Raw genomic sequence first — 15,093 nt, 5'->3', positions numbered from 1 at the left:
ACCTGCTCAGGAGACATGAGCCAGGTGTAACCCACTCCCAACCTGCTCAGGAGACATGAGCCAGGTGTAACCCACTCCCAACCTGCTCAGGAGAGATAAGCCAGGTGTAACCCACTCCCGACCTGCTCAGGAGACATGAGCCAGGTGTAACCCACTCCCGACCCTCCGGGAGCCGCTCCTGTGCTCTCCACGGAGCGTTTCTCCAACAGGCGTGCAGTTTGCAGCCACCGCTGGGAGCACCTCGACGGCCCAAACGGGTTTGTGCGTTCTCTGTCCCACGGTCCCTCCCTCTCTCGGCACCTAGCCCAAGCCCCAGAGGGCCAGCATTCAACACAGGTTGGGGTGACATGTGACTTTCCACACCCCACTAGTGAGCGACAGAGGCTCAGGAGAGCAAAGGAGGTGACCTGAGGGGTCAGAGCCAGGGGTCCCACAGGGGTCCTCCCGACCCCGAGTCCTATGCCCTGACCCCACACCCAGCCGGGGGCATGGCCACCCTCCCGGTCACAGAGCCCTCCAGGCTGCTGCCTCAGCTGGAGGCCCATAGGACACCACTTGCGAGAGGGCGTCCCGCTCCGTCCCGCAGCTGACTGTCCTGACTGAGCCCCTCTGCGGCATCGCCGGTTGGACCATGGGGTCCTGCCCCCCCCGGGCACCTCAGGGGTCCTGCCCGTTCATCAGCCTGTGTCCAGCTGCCCCGTTGGGCACAGCCTCCATCCCCGGCGCCAACACACGTCCTTGCCCCGGTCCTGGACCTTAACCCAAAAGGTCCTTCCTGCCTTTGGGAAGCCGGAGCTGAGAGCCTACCTGGGCTGCCTCCTCTCCTCCCCAGCTCTGCCTCCGAGGAGGGTGCCGTGGGCGGGCCGGCCTCAGGCCCCGGGCAGCAGGCAGGGGCGCAGGGGACTCTCCCTGCTGTGTCTTCCTGCGGCAGCGTCAGTGGCAGCCGCTCTCTGGCTTCCTGTGGTGTAAACAGGAAGGGAGACCACGTGAAAACGGTGGCCTGCTGCAGTGAGAGGCCGGGCACACGCAGGCTGGCACCAGAGAGCCCGCGCCCCACTGCTCCCCCGATGGGCTCTCCGGCAGCCCTGTACGCTGGCCCCTTCCTCCCAAGGGCTGTCCACTCCCCAGAGGCCCAGGGTGCCCCACGGCTTCCAGGGAGCCCGCGTCCTGCACAGAGCTCCTCCTGGCCAGGCGTAAAGTCCCTGGGTGCAATGAGACGGGGACCAGGAGCTCTGGGTGTGGACGGTAGCTGCCTCCAGGTGAAGCTCTGGCCTGGGAAGGGGGGAACAGCAGGCTCCTGGTCTTAATGAACGTAAGGTTTGGACACTCGGAGCCATATGCGTGTCCGTCACTTCCCGCACGGCTCTCCGTCACAAGCGTGCTTCGAGGACACCAGGCCCTCAGGACCTGCGTCCCAGCGGCCCTCTCCGCACCTACCATGGCCAGGTCAGTCCCTGGCAGGCGTGTTTCTCCCCACCAAACCCGGGATGCAGTCTTAGGCTCCTTCCTTACGGGCTTGGACCAGCCGGACCAGCCCCAAGCACCCGTCTCCAGCTGGCCTGGGGTTTGCAATCCCACAGCACACACCAGAGGCCGCCGGGGCCCTGAGGAAGCGGACAGGTGAACGAAGCTTCCTAGAGAGATGTTTTCTGTCTGGTTCTTGAGCAAAGAGTGAGAATGTCCCAGGCAGAGAGGCAGAAAAGGAGTGAGCAGGACACAGTGAGAGGGACAAGCATGACGCCAGCCCAGGCAAGAAGAAGGAGTAGGGTGGCATTATTACAGGGACCCCCCCCCCCGTGTGGGTTCGTCTACAGGTGCAACACTTCACGGCGCCGTGGTGGCCCCGTGTCCACTCAGTCCAGAGGCAGGTGGTGTGAGGGCTGGCTGGCTGACAACGCTGCAGGCTTCCTCCGCAGAGGAAGGAAAAAAAGGGGCAATAAATGCATCATTTGCGACTAACACGGAAATGGCAGATGTCTGTGGCCCGAAGTGAACATCTCTGTTGGCAATCAGCATTCCTTGACAGAGGGCTCCCGAAGCTAGAAATGTGTTCACAGAGCCTCGTCCCCACCCAAGGTCCCCGTCAGAGACCTTAGCTTGGGGAGAGCGTTTGGAAACACAGGGAGACCAACCAACCTAGGAATCACTGGGCTCCTTGAACTAGTCCTTTGAAGAAGTAAGACTTGGCCGTGGTATTTGGAGCTTGAAACACTAGTCCAGGGGTGTCTGAGACCCTCATCACACAGAGAAAATGACAGGGGGCTGGGATTCAACTTGGCTCAACCGGGAGCTCCGTGTGGGGACATCTGTCTCATCCATGGATTGCTGGCCGTCTTACAGGCTGACCTGACCACTAGTCAAAGCAACGTTGCCTCTCGGAACAGACATGAATGTATTTTGCTGTTTCGTTAACACACCTGCTATTATTAGGGGTTTTTTTTTTTCCCTTAATTAGCCCTCGAAATAAATCCAAGTTGACTCAAATTTTTCTGGAAGCTACTTGGAGCTCCTTCCCTAGCACAGAGCTCAGCGAGTGAGGGAGAGAGGGGGAAGGAGACAGGCAGACGCGTGGGCTTACAGGCCAGACAGTGTGCTTCCGCCCGAGGGATGGTCGCAGCTGATTTTCTAGAAGGGAACGAACTGGTCTTTGGCTGAAGGAACTATCCCCGGGGTCGTTTCGGTTGTGGGTCTGAAGTTCCCGTGGGTCTCAGGTTGGGAAAGCTTCGGGGCTGACCCCGGAGAGAAAGGCTGCAGAGGGGCTGGGGGGGGGGGGGGAGAGGGAAGGAGAGGCCCAGCAGAGACCCATCCGGTGGGAGTCCCCAGGAATGGTCGAGGGGACTCGAGGAGGCAGGTCCAGCTTTACTTCTTGGTTTTGTCCTTTCTCTGCGACTCCCACTCCCAGAAAAAGTAGGTCCTGCGGCCTGTGCTGCTGAGAGGGGCCTGCCGGCCACGCGGGACTGAGCCCAGGGACAGAGAAAGGCAGCTGCGGGCAGGGGTGGGGAGGCCGGACAGCGGACCCCCGCGGACCCCCGCGGACCCCCGCGGACCCCCGCTCAGGGAAGGCTGCTCAGAGGAAGCGCCCCAAACCGCGGCGGGATCTTCCTGCAGAAACCCCGCTTCTCCCTGGGGACACCTGCCTCTAGGGCCTTGCTGAGCAAGGAACCTGGCTGAGGAGGCCCCGCAGACCTCCTCCTTCTCGAAGTCTCCGGGAATGAAGCCAAAAGCCCGGCTTCCAGGCCTGCCGGCTCCTCACTTGCCCTTCCAGACCCACAGGAAAAGAGCAACATTTGCTTCAAGCCGGGGGCGGGGAAGAGACCCACCGTGACAAGCCCAGCGAAGCCGCCACATCCGGCCTTGCTCTGCAGGACCTGCTTCTCTCCCCCCACCTGCTTCCTCCTCCGCCACCACCCCTCCTGCTCACAGCCCCCCCCCCCGCCCGGCTTCCCCCCCCACCGCTCTGGCCTCCTCCCCTCCTGCATGGTCAACCCGGATGGCAGGCGGTCGGGGGATTTCCCGGGGCCCCCCCTGCCACCTGTGTGGCCACGGCCGCTGCAGGGGTCCAGGGTGGGAAAGGTGGCCGGGCCGCTGGCAGAGGGAGCTGGAGCTCGGCTGCGTCTCCATGACCAGGCCCCTCGCCCCCAGCAGGATGGGGCCGAACAGGGGCGACGCCTGCATGGCATGAAGACGTCCGCACTGTGCAGCCTGGCTGGCCTCGGGGGCTTTCCTCTGGGGGGCGGCCCGGGCAGCGGGGGAGGGGCGCAGAGGTCGTGCACAGACTTGCGGGAGGGACCATCCCAGCCGCGAACCCTTGTGCGCCTGAGACGGGGCTGGGCTTCAGCCTCGTGGGTCCACATACCGAGCAGGGAGCCACCGGCGAGCCCCGGGGACCAGGAAGGGAAACTGAGGTTCAGAGAACTCTGGTTCCCCCCAAACTCCACCCAGAAGGAAGTGAGAGTCGGCGAGAGGAGCTGGCAAAGCCCCAGGAGCCGGGGTCTCGCCATCGCTCGGACCAACCCCCTCTCAAAGCGGGGAACGAGCTCCGCTCAGAAGCCCCCAGCCAGCGCCTCCCCCAGGGCCTTCCGGGAGCTCTGCTGGGGCTCCGTCGGTGCAAGCCTGACGAATGAGCCCCGTGAAAGCAGCCAGAGACCCCCGCGTGTTCTAGAAGGGTTCCCGCAGCCCCTCAGCGGGCGTGGGGCTTGGGTTCCGGGCCACCCAGCTCGGACTCAGCAGTCAGCCCGGAGCTCGTGCTGAGGGAGCCGGAGCCCCTCCCCCAGGGCGAAGGCTGCACCCGCGGTCAGGAACAACTGTGCACACGACGAACACCAAACTAACAGCAACAAAACCACGACCCTGGCTCTGGAGCTCAGGAGGACATTCGGCCCGCCAGACCCCTCTCTTACCTGGCCACACGGGGGCACAGTGTGCCCAGAAGGGCCGACGGCGTCCTCTCTCTCTACCAGACTCTTCTGAGGGTCACTGTCACTTTTGAAGTATTTTCTGGGCGGAGGCTTGGGCTTGGAGGTCGTGGGCTTTCTCACCAAAATCTCGAAGGACTTCTTCAGCTTCAGGGGCGGGTGGCTGTCCTGCGTCCCAGGGAGGGGTGGGCTCTCCTGGGGCGGCCTGGAAGGAGCCGTGGGAAGCGTCCCCGGCTCCTGCCCCTGGGACAGGCTGGGGCTGTGGGTGGGGACTTCCAGGTCAGAAGGCTGCTGCTCGCAGCCGCTAATGGGACTCCCCCCGGGGGACCCGGACATGTAGCTGCTGTCGCTGCTGGAGCGGATCATGACCTTCTGAGCCCTGCGATGTGGGGGTGCTGAGTTCTTCTCTCTCTCCTTCTCCAAGGTCGGCCGCCCGTGCCAGCTACTCTCCAGCCTCTTGACGCCTGCCGTGGGAGCACAGGGGACCCCCTACAGCTGAGCTTGGAGGGCACACAGAACCTTGGCCCCCGTGCTCCCAATGGCCCTGGGTTGCCCACTGCACCCCCCAGACTGTCTGCTGCTCATCTGAGGTCCCTTTGGATCTGGAGCCCAGGAGGTGTCGGTCTGTCCTGGGTCGAGCTGTACGACTTCCACCTGGGAACATCACGCGACCTTTCTGAGTCTCCATGCGATGGAGACGGAGGTGCATCCCCGACTTACTCGTCAAGGGAGGGTGTGCTGTCCCACCCGTGGGGAGCACTGGTGGCGGGCACCTGCCGCTGTCGGCCTCTCCAGGGACTGCCCACAGGGAGTCTCTCACCCAGGAGGCTGCTCGTTTCCAGTGACTGAGGGAGATGAGCTGTGAAGGCGGGACGCTCCTGCCAGCCAGACATCGGACGTGAGGCTTAGCTGCCCAACTCCCTCTGCCCAGCCCCTGCTCCCCTCTTCTCCATGGGCTCTGACCCCTGGGACTCCTCCAAGGTCACATCCTGCCAAACATGGTCTCAGAGTTGACTTCTGGGAGAACCCAGCCAGCAACACCCCATTTTCTCATCTGCTAAATGGGGACAATAACCCCAGGGCCATGGGGGTGGTTTCAGGGCTCCGTATGACAAAGAGAAAACACCTGTGAATGTGTATAGAGACTTGTCCCAAGAGGCTACCATTTCTCTTTTTTTTTTTTTTTTAAGATTTTATTTATCTATTTGACAGAGACAGAGAGAGAGATCACAAGCAGGCAGAGAGGCAGGCCAAGAGAGAAGGGGAAACAGGCTCCCTGCTGAGGGAGCTCCATCCCAGGACCTTGAGATCATGACCCGAGATGAAGGCAGAGGCTTACCCCACTGAGCCACCCAGTGCCCCGAGACTACCATTTCTTCCAGCTGAGCGCAAATCAAGACCCAAAACCACAGTTTCTTAGCCACAGCCTCCCTTTCACTTCCCTCCCATCCAGCCTTTCTTCCTGGGTCATCCCCTCAACACACCCATTCTCAGCACCAGGGACCATCCACACAACCTTCCTCTAGCGACAAACTGTTCCAGGTGTTTCTTTCCTCGAGTCAGTGCTCCAAGGAGTGGGAGCAGGCTGAAACCCAGCCTTTTGCTCAAATTCCTGCTCATTCTGGAAAGCCAGGAGAGCTAGGAGAGCCCCAAGGAAGAGAATCCTAAACTTTAGGAGAAAATCACAATCATCCAAGCTCACAGCTCGAATCCTCTTTCAAGAAAAAAATTTTCTTTTTGCTTTATCCTGGCCGTAAAATAGCGCACCCTCCTTAGAAAAAAAATTCAGCCACAAAAAGGAAGAAATGAAAGTGAAAATTCAGCAGCAGTCCTACCAGCTGGAGGGAACCGCTGTCAAAACGTTGGTGAGCTTCTCGGCTAGATTTTCCTGAGCATAAATGCATGTCGAGTGGGTAAAGATAGTAGAACAGAGTTGAAATAAGATTTTGTGAGCCTTCATTTCTTGGATCATTTGCAGAGAGATGAGCCTTCTTGTTGATAATTTGCATGTAGTTCTACCGTTTGCTCCATGGTTGAGCACTGAGCAATTAGAGCCTAGCAGCCCAGGCACTGGACTCATCTAACCCGGTCCTGTCCAGATGCTCTGTGCACCACACAGAGTGATTATGGGCAGCTTGGTGTCAGATAACAGGGGACACTGTGGACTCCAGAGGCTGGGAACCTGCCTCCCCATTGAAAAAAAATCAAATTCAGATGCTTCTGTCATCCCGTGCTTCCCAAACAAAGTGAAAATGTGAGTCTGGCTTAGCTGGTGGGCAGCTAGCCTTCAGCCTTTGTCCACGAGTCATGCTTGTCTGTGGTCACTGTTACATCGCTGGGGTAGAAGGTGAGTGAATGGCGAAGCCCTAAGCTATCTAAGAAGGGCAAGATGTTCAATCAGAGCTTGCTGTCTCCCTTACCTTCCAGACTCCACTGATGCCTCTCCTTTCCAAACTTGACGTTCTCCACAGCCTGGGCCACAGCTTCCTTGAGTTGCAGTTCAGACACCTGGAAATACGAGTCACTTACTCAAGGAAAACAGCAGAAATGTGCGCATCGGGCTTTGTCATTCTTGTCATCATTGTCGTTGTCAATGTTGTGATCGTCATCTTCATCATCACCATCGTCATCATCATCATGGTCATCATCATCATCCCCACCATTGTATCATCTTCATCACCATCGTCATCACCATTAGCACCATCATCACCATCTCCATCATTGTCAACATCCCCATCACCATCGTCATCACTATCACCATCATCACCATCACCATCATCGTCACCATCATCATTGTCATCATCATCCCCATCATCGTCATCATCTTTATCACCACCGGCATCATTATCACTGTCCTCATCATCCCCATCACCATCACCATCAGCACCGTCACCATCATTGTCATCATCACCATCACCATCGTCATCATTATCACCATCATCATCATCGTTACCAACATCATTTTACTGTCACAGGTCACTAATCACCTTAGAATTATAGTTGAGAGTATGACTTTTGGAGCCAAACAGACTTATATTCAAGTCCTAGTTCCTCCACTTTCTAGTCATAGACTCTTAGAAAACCACTTAGCCTCCCAAGCCTCAAGTTCTTCTTCTGTAAGGTAATAATACAACCTATTTCCCATTGAGGTCAGAGGGTTTTTTAAAAAATAAACCATTCGACACCAAAAGTACAGGCAACAACAATAAAAATAGGTAAATCTGACTATGTCAACCTTAAGATCTGTGTGTTAAAGATACAATCAACCAAGTGAAAGGCAACTTATGGAATGGGAGAAAATATTCATATATCTTCTAAGGGATTATGATCCAGAATACATAAAGGACCCCTACAATTCAACAACAACAACAAAATCAAACAGCCCAATTTAAAAAGGAGCACAGGACTTGAATAGACTTTTCTCCAAAGAAGACATAGAAATGGCTGGTGAGTACATGAAAAGGTATTCAATATCACTCATCATTGGGGAAATGCAAATCAAAACCATAATGAGGTACCGCCTCACACCATAACATGAGTGCTATCAAAAAACAGGAAACAACACGTGTAGGTAAGGACGTGAGTGCCACTGCTGTGGAAAACACTGTGGCAGTTCCTCAAAAAATTAAAAATAGAATTATCCATGGTCTAGCAATTTCTCTTCTGGACACATAACCCAAAGACGACAGAAAGCAAGGACTCAGATAACAGCATTATTCACGATAGCTAAAAGGTGAAGCAGCCCGAGCGCCCGTTGATAGATGAGCAGATAAACTACAGTGCACACAATGGAATATCGAGCAGCCTCCACGAGGAAGGAAAGGCTGACACCTGCTACCACGTGGATGAAATTTGGAGACATTTACAAAGTGAAATAATTCAGTCACAAAAGGACAAGTCCTGTATGATTCCACTTCTTTGAAATACCCGAGGTCGTCAGAAGCACAGGGACAGACAGAAGAATGCGGGTTTCCAGGGGCCGGAGGGAGAGAGGACAGCAAGCTGTTTCGTGAACCAGAGCTGCAGCTTTACGAGGTGAAAAGAGATACAGAGACGGATGGCGGCGCTGGTGCCGAAGTGGAGAAGGTCCTTCATGCCACCAAACCATACGCTTAAAATGGTGAGGATGGTGAGTTTATGTTGGATGTGTTTTACCACGATAAAAAAAATAATAACAAATCATTCAACGCGCTGGACACAATGCCCGGGAAACGGTCAATTCTCAATGCAGGGAGTTAGAATAAGCAGCCATCCTGTCGGGTCCAGAACGCTTCCCCGATTCCAGAATTGAGGAATGAGAGGTGCTGGGATGTCCCAGGAGTCACCAAGAGTGAGGAGCTGAGCTGGACAGAGCCAGGTGAGCACATAGGACCTGCCTCCCTGCGCTGCCTTTGCCCCACCCCCTGGCTGTCCTTTCAAGACCTGGCTCGGTTTTCCGGGCCACTGGAACCCTGAACCCTCGCCCCCATAGCCCTCATCCCTCGTGGCCTCTCTGTGTGCATGTCCCACCCCTCTGGCTAGAACCAAGAGCCACGAGGCCAGGGTCCCCAGCTGTGGTCCCACACCCGAGTCCTAGGCCACTGTCCTCTCCCCGTGGTGCCCCAGCACAGCAAGACACACTGAGCGGCTCTCTTTTCTTCTGCCTCCGGAGGTTTAGATGAATCCCTTGCTGGCCTTCCTAGGAAGTCTGCTTTTGCCTCGGGTCCTCACCACGCAGCGCTCCCCAGAGGAACGGACCTGGGGTCTGAACCCCATGACCCAAGGAGCGTCTGGATCTGGTCCATGATCCCGTCTCTGCCCTGTTTCCATGGGGAGTTTGCAGTCTGCTGTCAAGAGACAGGCTTTAAAGCGGAGCTCCTCACATGGTAGCTCCACCAGGAGCCAAGTCCCTTGGTTACCTCCCCTGTGGCTTGGAAGGGAGAATTACACTGACTTCAGAGGGTGTTTCAACAACTAAATGCACCCGTGCACGTCACGTCTTTCGGCAAATACGCCCGGTACCTACAAAGATTCCGTGAGTAGAGATGGGGACCCACCAGGCTCCTGGAGAACCTCACCGGTGCCCACAGCCTCCGCCCCAGAGGCTCACTCCGGACTTGACCCCACGCATCAGCCATTGGATCTGACCATCTCCTGGGCACCCCATGGCACCTCAATCTCTTTATGCCTCGTGAGACCATTTCCTCCCTCCCAAGCCCCCTTCCTCCTCCTTGTCTTCTCCGTACTGTGGGTGCGGTTGTCATAGCTCAGTCTTCCGACCTGAAAACACCCCCGTCAGCAGAGAGCCCCCTGCCCCAGGCTAATCAGCCAACAGCTGGACCAGTTCTCCCCGAGTTGTCCTCACACCCCCTCCTCCATCCTCTGCTCACATCTACTGTGTCGTCAGGCTCTCGCCGTCTGTTTCCTTCCTCTTCCAGACTCCCGGCTGCACCCACCCCACCCCGTCCCCCACTGTCCCCCGCCCCATCCCGCACCCTGTCGCCTGCCCCGTCCCCCACCCTGTTAGCGACACTGACTTCCCCCACCCCGTCCCCCACCCTGTCCTCCACGGCACCATCAGTGGTTAAAAGACAAAATGTGACATATTCCTCCCACAGCTCCCGTCGCCCCGCAGCTCCTCACCCCCACAGAACACAGTGTGAACCGAGCACCCCGAGGGAAGCCCACCACCGTGTCGCTCCGGGGCCATGCCGACCTGGACCCTGGGCCTCTCCACTCAGTCCCCACATCCCAGCTGCACGAGAACCCGCCACTCCCCTGTGACAGGTCCCTACATGCTCTGCCAAAGAACTTTGTGTCCCCCCTTCCAGGAAGGACCCCCTCCAAGCTCCTCGCCCAGAGCCAGCGATCTCCTGGTGCTTCTTGCTCTGCCAGCCTTCCTTTCTGTCTCCCTCCGTCCCCAGCATACTCTGCCCTTTGTGCTGCAATCATCCCAGCGTCAATGTTTCTAGCAAGACCCCGAGCTTCCAGAGGGCAGGACTGGGCGCTAGGACGTGTCCAGCTTTGTCTGCTCTGAGCTGGACTGTCACGCAGCAGGTCCCTGCAAGACGTGCGGGTGAGCTGTCTGAGAGATGCCCTGTCTATAGTCTCTTGCCCGTGAGCTTGCAACCCAACCTCAAGCCTCCCCCTAAGCTCACGCCGGTTGCCCCTGCTGTCTAGGACTCTGCCGGTGGAGCCCTGCTACGGACACATGTTATCACACTCGGAGCAGGTTCTTGGAAATTTAAGTCCAAACCCAACCAGCATCACCTGCTTTTGTCTATGTCTTGTTCGAAGCTGAATCCTGGAAGAGGGAGCCTCGGTGGGGACGATGTCCCGGCGGATGTTACCTGCGGATCTGGGTGTCGGCTGACGATGATGGGGACCGGCCCGGGACTGCAGCGACTCAGGACCGCGTAGACCTCGTTGAGTGTCATGCAGTGCACGGGGGAGTCATTGATTTCCACGATCTCGTCACCGCACCTGTGAAGGCACACACGGGGCCGCGGTCAGCAGGCCAACCAGCGTGGCATTCAGACGCCCCCTTCCCGGGAGCCCCACTCCGAGCTGGGCTGTTCGATGAGACCTAAAAACTCCACCAACAAGAAGAGCTCCTTCGCCACCCAACGGAGCCTCAGAGCAGGACAGACCAGAGCCGTTCACAACTCGCCCCCTCACTGCGCAGCCACGGTGGGGGGCACCTGTCATGCCCCGCGTGGGACACCGTGAGCAGAAGTTTGTCCGTAGCCTTCCTCCTCCTTTTCCCCCGTTAAACTCTGCCTGACGGAGACTGAGGGCGTAGGTGAACCAGCTGACGGGACTGACCCAGTAACCGTGATTTAACCAATCACAGCCGCTCTCTGGGCCTCGGCGTTCCCACCTGTAGAATGGTTAGAGGGAAAGAGGGACGCTTTGTGCGCTGAAGGCTAGAGAAGAAGTGACTGTGTGGGGAGCAGCTGAAGTCCTTGCAAGAAAAAGTAGGGAGAAGAGGCAGAGAGCGCATTCTGGCCCCGAGATGGGAAGTGAGTCATGGAAAATTCACATTTGCTCTGTGACGTGACCAGAAAAAAAAAAAAAAAAGAAAAGAAAAGAGGGATTTATCCATACACAGAGAATGGTGCAGTCCAACCCCCTGTGCCTCACAGACGGGGAAACGGAGGCACAGGGTGAAATCGTCTCCTCAGTAAGACCTAGCTTAGAGCTAAAAAAAAAAAAAGCTTTCTCTGAAAAAGGCCAAATAATAACTACTTTAGGCTTCGCAGGCCACACTGTCTCTGCCACAATCAGCCAGCTCTGATGTTGCCCATGAAAACAGCAGTCACAGGTATGTCTACAAATGAGTGTGACTGTGTTTAAATAAAACTTTATTTAAAAAAAAAAAACCAAGCAGGTGGTGGGCCCCGGTTCACTGACCACTGGCAGGGCTGGTCATCAGCATGGCCAGGATTGAAACGCAGGTGTCCTGAGACGGGTGTCACTGACCCCTGCACTGTGGTCGACTGCCTCCTGCTACAGTGTTGCTGAGTGGGTCCCCCTTGACCTCGGCTAAGAAAGTACCCATTTTCATCGACATAAAGGAAGACCACAGACGTATAGCACCAGATGCCGGGGAGAGCAGAGGCTTCTGGAACAATCCCTGCCCAGCAACACGTCTAGGAGGAAGGACTGTCATCTGAAGGGATTAGGGCGAAGGCAGTTGCTGTGACTCTCATTATGTCCCCAGTGACAGCACAGCAGCTCAGCCAATCAGCCGTCACCGCCCTACACATGACGGCAAGTCCGCCTCTAACTCGAAGCACCACCAAGACAGTGTCTGAGCCTGGCTGGCCCTTTTGCCTCCACAGCAATCGTAGGAAAGAAAATCTTGGAAAATATGGCAAAGCCTTCCTGATGTAGCAAACCTCAAACCCGGGGGGGAAGACAGAGAAGAGAAGACACCTGAGCCACAAATATCGTAACCAGTCAGACTGGGAGGAATGTACCCGAACCCAATCACGTATGGAAAGGAAATGTAGAGTCAGGGCTCCTGTCACAAGTATTTTGCCCTGAGATATGTCTGCGGTGCCTGCAAAGATTTTGTTTCTCCCATCCAGAAACTGATTGGCTTGGTAAGCCTCCTTATCCACACATGGTCCACAGGCAGACCGCACCGGAGTCCCTACGATGTCACGGTAAATTCTGGGTCAGCTCCATCAGAATTAAAGTGTGGTCACTTTGTGTTTTCCGTTTCCGACTGGAATTCCCCGAGGTGATGCCTATTGAACTGCCACGTGCCCACAGATCCCTGAGGATCTGGTGAAGTTGTGGATTCCATCGTAGGAGGTCTGGAGAGGAGCCCGAGAGTCTGCATTTCTACCAAACCCCCAAGTGATTCCAATGCCGGCGGTCCAGAGGCCACAGTCTGAAGACAGAGGCTCCGAGCCACGCTGGTTCATTCTAAATACCTCGTCTCCAAACGAACCTCCTGGCCTTCTAATGAATTCCTTCCCTCTGCTGTAAATCAGGGTGTTTTGTTTTGTTTTGTTTTTTCCTTTCTGAGAACAGAAATAAGGACCTACCGGAGCCGTCCATCCAAATGTGCCACCGATCCCGGAGAGAGCGTGTGGACGAAGATGCCGGAGATGCACTGGAAGTAGGGCACGCTGCACAGGCCGATCCCCAGACCGACGCCGGCCTCTGCCAGGGAGAGCGGAGACAGCCCGGGGGCTCGGGAACGAGCTCCAGAGGACCTCGGTTCTCCTGCCACAGGTAGGAGCACAGGTGCCCGCGGGGAAGCGCCCGCCCCAGACCTCGTGGTGTCTGAGCTGCTGTCGAGACCCCAGCCCTGCTCTCGGTGCACCCGGGGCTTGCCTTGCTCTCTCCTATTTTCCCCGCAGCCACAGAACCCCTTGAAGTCCTTGCAAGAAAAAGTAGGGAGAAGAGGCAGAGAGCGCATTCTGGCCTGGATGGAAGGTGCCTGGTGTTCCTGGGCTTCGGCCGACACACAGAGCAGTGGCCGCAATCTGCTTGCCGACCGCACCCCGCCCTGTCCTCGGACTGACTCCAGAGGAGGGAAGCGCGGGGGACCCCTGGGTGGCAGGAGACCCAAGCAGGAAGGTGAAGGAAGAGAGGGGAGGAAGAGGCACTGCCCCCCTACCTTTCTGCAGAGAGACCTCCACCATGACCCTGTAGTTGGCCTTGGCCGTGCTGGCAGGGGCGGCCGGGCTTTCCAAGCCGAAGGAGCTGCCGTCCTTGGTGGCACAGGAGCTGGAGCTCAGGGAGCGGCACAGTGGCGGGGACAGGTGGCTGCTCAGGGAGTGGGGGGCCGTCAGGCGCGTTCTCACCGTGAGGGTCAGGAGCCCCTTTTTGGCTTGCTGAAAGGAAGAGAGAGTGTAGCGTTCAGCAGCTGTGTGTGTGATTGTGTGTGTCTGCACGTGTGCATGGGCCTGTCGCCGTGTGTGCCCACACGAGTGCATGTGTGCCTACATGTGTGCACGCCTGTGCAGGTGTGTGTGTGAGCACATGCGTGTGTGCCCGTGTCTGCATGTTTGGTACAATCTACATCCATCTGGTGTAGCCAAACGGCTATGACACATCACGCACGTAACCCGCACGCGTGCGTACACAGACGTGCTGAACGGACCGAGCCTCGAACTGAACTCATTACATGGGTTCTTAAAACCATCCGGTTGCCTTAAAAACTATGAGCAGATCCGAAAATATGTCACCATAAACACATTGAGCGTTTTGAAACCATCTGCTAATCTTAAATAGCAGAAACATCCCGACCGCAACCCGGACCACACTTGTATTTTCCGAGCAGGGTCCTTTTTTAACGCTGTGCCCAGGCCCGCATCAGCGGGGCGCCCCACATCAAGGATCCCACGGTTCGAATTTGCAGGTTTGAGTGGAGGAGGGTCGTAGCTTGGTTCCTATGCCCGAAACCCCGGCATCCGGCCGCGGACGGAGAGCAAGCGGTCACCTTGAACTTCTGCAAAGCATCCTGATGTGTGAGCCCGGCCATTGATTCGCCATTGAGTTCCAGAATTTCATCTCCTGTCGGGAGAGGGAGAGATCACAGCAGAGAGGAGTGTGACCCAGTGAGGGGACATCCACGCACCCTGTCTGGGAAGACGGCTTCCCGGCCCGGGGCTCTCCCCCTCGGGGGAAGGTGGGCGTCGTGATCGGCCTCCCCTCTTCCGAGGGCAGATCGAGGTCCCTGGCCGGCCCACAAGGCCTGGCCTGACCTGTCCTGCCCACCTGGGGTTCAGCCCCTGCCCTCCTGCCTCCCCGACCCTCAGGCCACACGCTCCCACAGCCCATTCCCTGATGCCTTTCCCACAGCGGGGTCTGCGCTCCGAGCCTCCTGTGCCCGCCTCTCTCAGGGCCCTGCCGCCTTCATCTCCCGCGTCCTCCACTAACGTTCGCAGCCCGGGCGGCGGGTGCGGACCCTCCACTCCGGCTTTCTGCGGCCGGCTGCTCCCCCAGTTACGCCCTCCTCCCCGGTTCATTGAAAGACGCTCTTGCTCTTGTCTGGGACGGTCCGAAGCTCCGCCGTGACGTCCTAGCGTGCTGCTCTGCACAAAGTTTCGCGCCTTCAAATGACTCTGGGAAGTGCTTAGCCGCTATCCCACGCGGCCCGCCTCGCCTCTTCCTCGCTGACCTCGCTGTCTAGAACTTGCCCTCCCTTTGGTCCCGCTCACCCCCCCCACGTGTCTCG

General features: G+C 57.3%; 1 protein-coding gene across 7 annotated transcripts in view; it reads right to left on the bottom strand.

The window, feature by feature from the left end:
- Positions 1-15,093, bottom strand: part of IL16 (interleukin 16) — a 105,165-nt gene that overhangs the window by 16,276 nt on the left and 73,796 nt on the right. For all 7 annotated transcript variants that reach the window (XR_009398969.1, XM_059371444.1, XM_059371443.1 and 4 more), the window contains exons 7-13: positions 14,356-14,429; positions 13,531-13,747; positions 12,953-13,070; positions 10,745-10,877; positions 6,836-6,923; positions 4,401-4,879; positions 808-958 (exon numbers count right to left, since the gene is read on the bottom strand). Coding sequence is in view for 6 of the 7 variants with exons in the window: in XM_059371444.1 (XP_059227427.1) it covers positions 808-958; positions 4,401-4,879; positions 6,836-6,923; positions 10,745-10,877; positions 12,953-13,070; positions 13,531-13,747; positions 14,356-14,429 (1,260 nt within the window). In the remaining variant the exon portion in view is untranslated. The remainder of the gene's footprint in view (positions 1-807; positions 959-4,400; positions 4,880-6,835; positions 6,924-10,744; positions 10,878-12,952; positions 13,071-13,530; positions 13,748-14,355; positions 14,430-15,093) is intronic.

Source organism: Mustela nigripes, chromosome 13 (assembly GCF_022355385.1).
Source record: "Mustela nigripes isolate SB6536 chromosome 13, MUSNIG.SB6536, whole genome shotgun sequence".
In the NCBI taxonomy this organism is placed as follows: Eukaryota; Metazoa; Chordata; class Mammalia; order Carnivora; family Mustelidae; genus Mustela; species Mustela nigripes.
The sequence above is the reverse complement of the archived record's forward strand: the minus strand, read 5'-3'. Positions and strand labels throughout refer to the sequence as shown.